The sequence below is a fragment of the Neltuma alba genome, unplaced genomic scaffold (genome assembly GCF_004799145.2).
Source record: "Neltuma alba isolate B1F8T4 unplaced genomic scaffold, ASM479914v2 tig00011015_pilon, whole genome shotgun sequence".
Lineage (NCBI taxonomy): Eukaryota > Viridiplantae > Streptophyta > Magnoliopsida > Fabales > Fabaceae > Neltuma > Neltuma alba.
This window is the reverse complement of record NW_021635768.1, coordinates 146,690-157,896: the sequence shown is the minus strand read 5'-3', so window position 1 is coordinate 157,896 and position 11,207 is coordinate 146,690. Positions and strand designations below refer to the sequence as shown.

At 31.7% G+C, this 11,207-nt stretch overlaps 1 protein-coding gene across 1 annotated transcript in view; it reads right to left on the bottom strand.

Moving 5' to 3' along the window:
- Positions 1 to 2,783: 2,783 nt before the first annotated feature.
- Positions 2,784 to 11,207, bottom strand: part of LOC114760739 (LOB domain-containing protein 41) — a 35,832-nt gene continuing 27,408 nt past the window's right edge. Inside the window, exons 3-4 of the mRNA XM_028950032.1 lie at positions 3,958 to 4,115; positions 2,784 to 3,843 (exon numbers count right to left, since the gene is read on the bottom strand). Of these exons, the coding sequence (XP_028805865.1) occupies positions 3,110 to 3,843; positions 3,958 to 4,115 (892 nt within the window). The 3' untranslated portion in view covers positions 2,784 to 3,109. The remainder of the gene's footprint in view (positions 3,844 to 3,957; positions 4,116 to 11,207) is intronic.

Here is an 11,207-nt window from a genome sequence, read left to right as displayed (position 1 = left end):
TTCATTTGATCTAAGCTTATGTCTTGCTTAGCCGAAGTGATTAAGTGATAGTGTAAAATTTTGGTGAAATCCCAGAAAGATACTTATTGAATTTTAAAATTTCAAAGCAGTCTTTTTTACTATACTTTAATAGTAATTGATTATACTTAAAAAGCAAATGACAATACATTTTGATAGTAATTTATAATTTGAGATTTTGAAATTTAAGTGATATATTTTTATAATTTTTCTTAAAATTTATTCTCAAAAGTTGTCATAAGAATAATACTTTACTTCTTCCTTTATTACCTCATACTCTCCTCTCAGGTTTTATATAAAAATAATTGGCACAAAATTCATTATTTGGGATTTATAGTATTAGGTTAGAGGATTAAAAAATAATTTTTAATTAAGGGAGCAAATTAAAATTTTGAATAAAGTTTTATACAAAAAGAGTATTATTTAGCCAAATAAAAAATCATAAAGGTTCATAAAAGAAAAATGCTTAGATCAAATTCTTTATATCTATTATGTTAGGTTATCCAATCACACATAGTTTTATATATATATATATATATATATATATCATATTTTATAAGGAACTCTACATAAGTATTCCCCTTCAGAAAAGCTGTCGCAGTGTAAAAATATATTTAAAAAATTGAATTTAAAGAAATATGAAAAAGGAAATAAACAGAGAAATAACACACAACGTTTTTCAAAATCCGTGTGCTGCCGGCATTGGTTTTGAGGGCTAACTTTCGGTTAGCTCTATAGACACGGAAGAATATACAAAACCTTAAACCATAATGATTGATATGATTTATCTAATTTCTGGCCTAAAACAAAAATTTTAGCCCACTATGCACCGAAAAATTAGTTGTATAAAATTGCTAATAATTCAACTTTATATTTATAAACACAAGAAGTCAACTTTTCTAGGCCAACAGTCCCTCTACTTAATTTTGAACAGCATGGTTTTATTGAGAAACATTGGCAGAGTTCAATGTACCCCATATATATACATATAGATATATAAATATATATATATATATATATCTTTTTCATTTCAGTTGAATAGAATTTGGACATCATGCTCACTGATTCCGTCCACAGTAATAATAAATCATGAATGTCCATATGACATAAAAAAAAAAGTAAAATATAATACCTTTTCCATATAACTTTGATCATACAGTTTTTTTTTTTTTTGCAAATTGTTTAATTTTTTATTTAAATACTTTTTAACTGAATAAGTTAAAAGCATGTCTTGTTGAGACACTATTTTTTTTTTAATTTAATAGAATTAACACATGCGCATATATAAGCATATCAATATTAGGCTCGAACTTGAGATTTCATCCAAACATAACAGGTGACATTAATAGTGGGACAACTAGTCCCTAACAACAGCTGTTGAGTAGAAGACAACAAATTAAAGGCCCTAAAATATGGAGAACATGATAAATAATCCGGGTGCTTAACAAGATACTACCTCCGGTCCTTAATATAAGATCCTGTTTGACTTTTATTTTATTTCTAAATATAAAACTCCAATCCATTTTGTCTCTCATATTTATATTTTTTTTCTAAAGTAACCCTTCTAATAATGATAGTTCTAATCAATACACGTGATTAGTAAAGATATTTTAGGAAAAACAATACCTATTTAGGATAAATAACTAACTCAACTTACTTCCTTAATCTCTTCAAATTAGTCAAATGACTCTTATAATTAGGACCGGAGGTAGTAAGTTATAAATGGAAAAAACAACATGCCTGGAATTTCGAACGAGGTTGAGTTTTAAGTTAATAAGATTAATTATGAAGTATCAGAAATAGTGGGAAATAAAATCAGTTTGAAGCCTATGAAAAATGTTTGGAAATATTTTGATTTTTAGGCTGTACATGATATATTTGAAAACCTTTCGAAATTCGAAAGTCAAGCTGCCCTATTAATATTTTATCATCCAACAATCCACTATTAACTTTTAGCAATGTACAACCAGTGGTGGGTAATACCCTGGTATTTCCATATACTTTTTAAAGTTTTGGAAAATTTAGCCAATTGATTTAAAATTTAGTATTATAAAAATTAACTCTTGGCTACTTAAAGTTGGATCCAACTTATACTTTCATATTGTTAACGCATGCCTATTAAGGACTCATAATTTGGATCTGCTTTTTTTAAGCGCTTGTCAATATTTTCATGTAAACGGTAAACCTACACAAAACTTCTTCTTCTTTTTTCACGTATTTTATTTTATAAATTATAATTAAAAAAATTATTTTTGAAAGCTCTTACGGCAATTCCAAACACCCCGTAAATAAAATTTTGGAAGTTTCACTACGTGTGTTGGTCATGAAGACCTTATCTTAAAGTTTAATTAAGCATTCCCTAAGAGGTAAACATTAATTAGCACTAGTAATGGGGGCATCAAAATGATAATCCGGTTTTGTTAATTGAATTTGAATCAACATCAATGATACTAACTATCTTCGATTCTAATTATAAAACTTTATTTATAAATTATAAATAATATCTTATAATTAGGATCGAAAGTATTAATTAGTTGACAAAAATAGATAACTACTTTGTTAAAAACATCTTATGATTGAGCTCGATTTTTTTAATTTAAAAAAATCAAATTTTTTATGTTTATTATATCAAGTTTCTGATCACACTTTATCATGTGTCATATTTTTTTAAATATTATCATTTAATAATATTTAATTATAAATTCATATAAACAAAAAATAAATACATGATATGTATAATTAAAAAATTTGACATAATAAATATAAGAAACTTGACCTAACTGGTTTTGCTTTATTTATATCACGTCCTTTCTTCCTAATTAAGAACCTTTTCCCCTCAGTAACACAGTAGAAAAACGACACCGCGTTACACCAGGCAAGAAAAAAGGATTTCATTTCCAATTCAGCCCCTCATTTTCCGCTGTCCTTCTCTTTTTCCTCCCCACATAACCACCATTTTTGTACAACACCGAGTTCAGAGGTCCAACCCAAAAAAAAAAAGAAAGCAAATTATTTGTTTCTGTTATCTAAAATAAACACACTGAGAAAAGCCGATTTAAGACAAAACTGGTGGACTAGCAGTTGGATCGGTTCAACCCGATAACTCAAGTCCCAGGTCCATTTTGCACGATGACCAGTTCCCACTATCCTTGAACTCGATCTTCCTCTTCTTCACCGGTACCACGCGGTTCGCAGGCGATGTCGGTTCGAATCCTAGTGTTAACTCTAGGCCTACATCGGTTGTTTCCTCGACGGTTCGTCCGCTGGCCTTGCCGGTGAATTCCGGCTCGTCTCGGAAGAGGATCGACGTCTCGGCGGTCTCCACGGAGATCATGCTCTCGCTTTCTTTGCTCTCGTTAACTGCCTCCGACTGGTGGCTCAGCGATGACTCGTGGCTTCCCGATCGGTTCACAGCCGGTTTAGCAGCACAACAACCGGTCCAGGAATTGATTGGAGCGTCGGGTGCTGGCGGAGCAGGCTTAACGGTTAACGAGCCGGTCTCTGCTTTGTCGTTGGCTTTCGGCTTGACGCCGCCGACGGAGCGCTTGAACCTCGTGCGACTCTTGACGACTCGTTGAGCATCGCTTGACGCGGCCAAGTTCGCCTCGTCTTTGGACACATGGCGTATGTCGTAAGCCTTGAGAGGTGGGCCCCTCCCGTTGGTGGCCGCCTCGGAGGTGATCGGCGTGATTGGAGCGCCCTTCAAGACAGCTTCCACGGCGGCCTGACACAGCTGCCAGCTCCCGGACCATAACAAACCGACGGACCCATAAATCGGATTAACTATCCGCCCGCATGCCTCGTAAAGCAAAGACCGAAAAATCGCTGCAACATACAAACAAACACAGATCAAAACTCCATACAGACAATCAAACTTTCCCGGATTTGGAAAGAAAATGCAAGAAAATAATGAACCAACTGGATTAGAAAGAAACTAACCAGGACGAAGGTGTTCAGGACCGGCGTTGATGAGGTTCATGAGCCCAGCTCGGCCGTAGAACTTGGCGAGAAACACAGTAGCATTCGCCTGAGACTCAGGGCTTTTAATCCACTGCAAACACGGCCTTATACTGCAATTCTCACTGCAACCTCTCAAACTAGAAGAAGCAGAAGAAGGTGCCAGAGAATTGAGGATTGTGGGATTGTGAATTGGGAAGGTGGGGCTGTGGGTAAGGTTATATATTTTCAGGTGCTGCGGACGCAGCTTTTTTTATTTTTTAAAATATTTTTTTTTTTTTTTTTTTGGGTATTAAATCAAACCACAAACAATGGGTTTCCAGATTTAAGGAGATTAGGGCAGCAAGAAAACAGGGGAAACAAAACCCACTCTCAACAACAGCGCGTGTTCTCAACTCCCAACCATGGGGACTCAGATACCCCCTCTTATTGGGGCGTTCCTGACGTGGAACACCTCACAGGACACTCTGCTCTGACCTCTACTGTGAAATCAGAAAACCGATACGATCGCCAGGGTGGCTTATTTCCCTTCCAGAACCACCCTCGGCTCTAATCCAAAATCACGGAATCTACCACAGGTAGGCTCACAAAGGAAGGGGCAGACGGTAATTTAGCATGATAAGGGGACAGTAGGGGTGCATGCAAATGGGTACAAAATTTAAGGAGGAAAGAAAGAGGCGCGTGGCAGGCACGTTAAGGTGTCAGAGTGCGGTCGAATCGCCACATATTGAGGAATAAGGCCCACTGGCAAATGCAAATTTTTTTATTTATTTAATTTTAAAAAATGTAGAGCGAGAGAGGAGAGAGAAAGCTCCTGGTTTTCGGGAAATGGTGGTGTGTGTGGGTGAGAGAGGAGGATAATTAAAAAGCGGCTTAGGGGATAAAACCGGCGACCGGTTTCCGGTTTTAGGTATGGGACTGTGGGCGGAATGAGAAGGAAGAAAACACTGTAAGCCAATGGTTTTTTCGTTTAGGGTGGTGGGGGGGAATGGTCAATTTAGGTATAAAATTTGTACTAATTAAGAATCTATCTGTGTTGCTTATCATATAAGGACAACAACGTTGCCCAGCTAGGAATTGTTTAAGTGCCTCAAGCAATGTTAATTATATATCAAGCTTTCATTTATTAATTTCATTTATTAAGATTAGAGCCATCTACAGGTGGATATACGTGTTCTCCCCCATTCATTTGGTATTTTTCCTTTTTTTTTATGCTCCCAAACCACTTTACTTTACTTCCCTCCTATTCTCACCACTACAAAAATTTCTTCAAGACGCTTATTCACTGCAGTTATAAGAAAAGTAAAACACCTCAAAAACAATCGTAAAAAGTTACTTACTTTGACAGTTTTGTAACCGCTGTTAAATTTTCTAATTTATTACTTTAACGGCATAAACAATGCCTCTAAAACCGTCATAAAAAGTCCATTTTAATTGTCGTAAAAGATCTTTTCTATGATATGTAGTGCCTAATAATTTGATCAAGAGGTTAATAATTAATAATCCTATCAATCTGTAACATGCACAAGCGAGAAAGTTGAGTTTGATCATAAATAGAAGACTTTAATTTATTGTCAGTTGTATTTATAATTTTTTAAACTAATTTATCTAAATTATAAACTAATATAGAATATAATATAATGTTATACATGAGTATTGATTTTTTTTTAATCTATCCAAGTGAATTAAGTAGCTCTAATTAAAAAAAGGCAAGAATTATATAATAAGCCAATAATTGATCGATCAATGTTGGTTTTACGGATTAACTTATAAAAAACTAATGTATCAGTAACGAGTTTCTTTTCTGTAATTTAATTTGAAACTTTACAATACAGATAACGCCAAAGAAACATGTCTTCTTGTGTAAAATAGGGTGAATAAAGATATCATTATAACTACATTAATTATTGACAATTTTATTGTTCTTTCTGGGGACCAGATTTTGACCCTGTGCATATTAGCTAGCTAGGCCGGGGGAATTATTATTATTATTAAGTAATGCAACAATTTAGACAAAAAATTAAAACTAGATTAAAGTATAATAATTAAGAATGCATGAACTTGGAGAGAGCCAAAAACGTGCAAGATTCATAAATAATGTAACTCGTTTCTTCATTTTGCCATCATTATTCTGGCTTTTAATTCACTTTTTAAACAAAAAAACAGAGAGAGTTTTTTTTTTTTTTTTACCGGCTTTAAAAACGGTTTTGATGTACGAGCCGCGCCGCTAATTTAATCAAAACTAAAATTAGGAATATCGATCTTGGCTAGAAGTAAACATTTAAAATGAAAATTTTTCCCGACAAAATAAAATATTTTTAACCACAGCTGGACTTAAATTATTGCAACTATATATAATCAAGTAGTTAATATTCGCAATTTAAATGATGGTTTTATTCATATATTAATGACAACAAAAAAGCAAACAAATTGAATCGTTTGAAACTAGCGTAGGATTTTCCCCACACGATGTATACAAATCAGCCACACATTCTCACATCAAGCCAATTAAGTTGACTGAGAAAAGTTTGAGATTGTGGTGGTGATGGAAGAAACTCTAGTGGCATGTGTACGTGCATTAAATGCTAATAATTAATAAATTAATAATATATATACAGGCACTCTATCGAGAACTAATTAAGAAGTTTAATTTGATCCTAAATATAAGAAGTAAATTTATTATGTCTTTATAATTTTTTTCTCTATAATACTCTTATTGATTGTAAGATATTCCTACCAAAGATATATTTTACTAATGCACATAACTAAAAAGGTTTTGAAGAAGTTATTACATTTAACTATTTTTTTAATATTTTAAAATTAATTAGTTAGCTATTATATTAAACGTTAGAAAAATATAAAAAGCACATGATACGATATTAGAGCATAATTGGAATGAAAAAGTAAAAGATATAATGATAATATAGTACAAGAAGGTGAGTGGTATGGAATATTGTGGGCTAGCGGCGGCCTAAGACTTTGGAGGAAAGACGGTGGCTTTTAATTTTTGTTGGGTAAGAAGGACAAGAACTGAATCAGCAGTTGACAAAAGGTTAACGTTTGAACCAAAAAACATGGTGAATTATGATCCATGATGTCGTCTTCCATCAAGCAGCTAGCTAGTTGCTTTCCATGAATTTGACTTTCTATGTTGCTGTTGTACATTTTTTTTCCCAAGATTTCTGCGTTCGACTAATTAATTCTCATAGTTGTAAAGTTGTATAACAAAACATCGTCCATGAATTAGGAACATTGAACGTGACCCTCAATTTATGCCTTGTCTTCACCACCAACTTCCTTAGACTCATCAGCATATTAAGGGACCACTTCGAGCAAATCGAATATATATATGCATGCATTCATATCATAGCAAGGTTTTTGGTTGTTCACGAACTCTGATAAAGCCTTAGTCCAAAGAACCTTTTAATAATGATTGACTAATTTAAGTAGATTAAAAATTAGTTAAGTTAATTATTTGTAATAAATAAGTGTTTGTCTTTCTTAAAATATCCTTACTAATCAAGTGTATTAGCTGGAAATATCATTATATAAGTATTACTTTGAGAAAATATATATAAATATGAAAACAAAGTTAATTGGAGTCTTATATTTATGATCAAAATAAAAGTTAAATGAGCTTTTATATTAAAGACTAAAGGTAGTATCATATTAATTAATAGATAATTTATAATATATCTATAAGCACCTTTTTAGATATTAATAAGAGGCATTGCGAAAGCTGATCTAATCCATAAAAATACAATCATATCTAATAAAAGTTAAATGAGCTTTTATATTAAAGACTAAAGGTAGTATCATATTAATTAATAGATAATTTATAAATATATCTATAAGCACCTTTTTAGATATTAATAAGAGGCATTGCGAAAGCTGATCTAATCCATAAAAATACAATCATATCTCATAAGGATGCCGGCTTGAATTCTATTGTCAATGTAAAAACCTTATTGATGGTGTCACGTATACTGCTTTGAGAGTATATTTGCGAGCTTGACAAATGAGAGAATTATAATGAGATCTTAAAAAAAGAAAATAATTACTGGTAAGTCTTAATAATAAATGAACAGTTTTCATTTCATATCATGAAACTAATCTTTGCAAGCTGCTCCGTTGTCAGTGAAACCTTTTAGTAATTATATTTTGAGAGGAGGATGATTAGCTGCCCCTTGGGTGCTGCCCCCTGCTGCCTCTTAATTTTGGGGTCGTCCCTTTTTTTTTTTTTTTGTGATTCTTTTTACCATTAGATTCTATATAAAATGAATGAAATTTTGATATCTTATTTGCCAAAAATAGTCTTTTTTTTTTTTTTTATTTTTCAAAGATTTAACACTCAGTTAAAAAGAATAGAACAATTTAAAGTGCTAAATCTTTAAAAATCATAAAAAATTGAAAACTAAAACATTTTTTGCAAAAAGATATAAAATATCACTAATTTTATTTAGAATCTAATAATAAAAAGAATCACAAAAAAAATATTGGGAAGAGCCCCAAAATTAAGGAGCAGCAGTGGGTAGCAGACCGACGCCCCCTCTTATATTTCTTTTTTCGGGACTTCGTAGCAATTTTTTCTTGAGAAATATCATGAACCAGATTGAAATCTAACTTATCTAAACTTTTACAAACATTGAATTGAAAAAGAAAAATGATTTCGATGAGTCTCAATATATGCATGTTTGAGTTTGTTTTATTTCTTTGTGCCAATTATAATAGTTTGAAAACTTTTGTTTTCATTGATTCGATCGATGTATTTTTGAAGCCCTTATTGATCGATCGGTGTTTCTGAATGGGTTTACGGTTGCTTACGTACGTATTTGAGTTTTTGTTTCCTATCTTATCAGATTTGCTAAAGAGATAGGCTGTTTGTTACATATTCGATGAGAATGAAGAAGCCTGCCTTAATTAAGGTTATGTCTTTTGATTTGATCATAATTATAATAAGACTGAGAAATTAACATGTTACCGAAGGAAAAAGGACTCAGAAAACTTTTGGGTTAATCATTAATTACCAATATTTTTTTTTTGCCAAACATTAATTAGTAATAATTACATCGTGGTTTTTCTTTTCTTTTGACCTGATTACTTCAAGGTTGATTCAACTTACTACATTTTCTTTTTATCAATTGAACTTATTGTTTTCTCTCTTATTCTTAACCAAATAAGTATAACCTTCTTATATTTACAATGAATGTAGATAGCTGGAAAATTGATGAATATGAAAACATGTCTTATATTTAGAATCAAAATCAACACAAAATTAGGTCATATATTAAGGACCGAAAGAGTGTGTATATATATATATATTAGAATAAGATAAAATTTTTGAATCAATTGTAATTCAATCCCCAAACTTTAATTCAAAGCAACTCAATCCTTAAACTCTAACATCTATAGAGCTCAGTCTCTATAATTCTAATAATTTAAAATTGTAGTCCCTAACTTTCATAAGGTATATAATTTTATTTTTTAAAACTATATTAGTAAAGTTATAAATGGTTAAAACTGTAAGATTGAATAATATTAAATCAAAATTTAGGGGCTGAGTTATGATGAGGTCAACATTAAAAAAATTAAGCTGCTGTAGTAAGTTCTCTTTGCAATTTCTTCATCATGAAATTGTTGACAGGTGGAGGAATGAAACGGAGAGGGAGAAGATTGTAATTTGAAAGCTGAGGCAAGTTGCAAAAGTGCATGCAGAGGCAACCAAACAAAAAGCATGCAAATTCAGTCACGTAACTGCGTGTACAGCCCTTCGATTGCCACGTGTTACTCAAAACGACACCTTCACATCCGAATACGACACCTTCTCTCTCCTCCATTGGAATCCATCCATATTAATCTGGCGATCCGAGTTCACTTCCCACGTAATTTAGAAAAATTGATGAATATGAAAAACATGTCTTATATTTAGAATCAAAATCAACACAAAAATTAAGTCATATATTAAGGACCGAAAGAGTGTGTATATATATATATTAGAATAAGATAAAATTTTTGAATCAATTGTAATTCAATCCCCAAACTTTAATTCAAAGCAACTCAATCCTTAAACTCTAACATCTATAGAGCTCAGTCTCTATAATTCTAATAATTTAAAATTGTAGTCCCTAACTTTCATAAGGTATATAATTTTATTTTTTAAAACTATATTAGTAAAGTTATAAATGGTTAAAACTGTAAGATTGAATAATATTAAATCAAAATTTAGGGGCTGAGTTATGATGAGGTCAACATTAAAAAAATTAAGCTGCTGTAGTAAGTTCTCTTTGCAATTTCTTCATCATGAAATTGTTGACAGGTGGAGGAATGAAACTGAGAGGGAGAAGATTGTAATTTGAAAGCTGAGGCAAGTTGCAAAAGTGCATGCAGAGGCAACCAAACAAAAAGCATGCAAATTCAGTCACGTAACTGCGTGTACAGCCCTTCGATTGCCACGTGTTACTCAAAACGACACCTTCACATCCGAATACGACACCTTTCTCTCTCCTCCATTGGAATCCATCCATATTAAGCTGGCGATCCGAGGTCACTTCCCACTATGGATATAGAGGACCACGGGTTTCCAGTATTTATTTCTTTTCAAGTTGTATCTTAAAAGAAAGAGATTTATGTCCTGTTTAAAAGTTTGATACTATCTTATGTTCTTGATACAAGAATTGGTCGAATAATTTGATAAAAAAATTAGTTAAGTTGATTATTTATCATAAATAAGTGTTGTCTTTTCTAAAATATTATTGCTAATAATATATAGTAACTAAAACTACCATTTGATGAAATATTTGATATGTGCAGTTACTACAAAGAACTGTTTTGAAAAAAAATGAATAAATACGAAAGACAAAGTGAATTGGTATATTTTATCCTATCTCCAGTCCTTAATATAAGATTTTGTTTAATTTTTATTTTGGTTTTAAATATAAAACCTGAATCTACTTTATCTCTCATATTTATTTATTTTTTAAAGATAGTCCCTATAATAAAGGTAGTTTTAACCAATACACTTGATTAGTAAGAATATTTTAAAAAAGATAATATATATTTATTACAAATAACTAACATAATTTATTTTCTTAATATATTCAAATTATTCAACCAGTTCTTATATTAAGGACTGGAAGTATTATTTAGGATCAAATTGATAGTTAAATTAGCTCTTATATTAAAAATAGGAGGTAGTAGAATTCGATGTTTAATTCTAAATCATTCATTTTGAT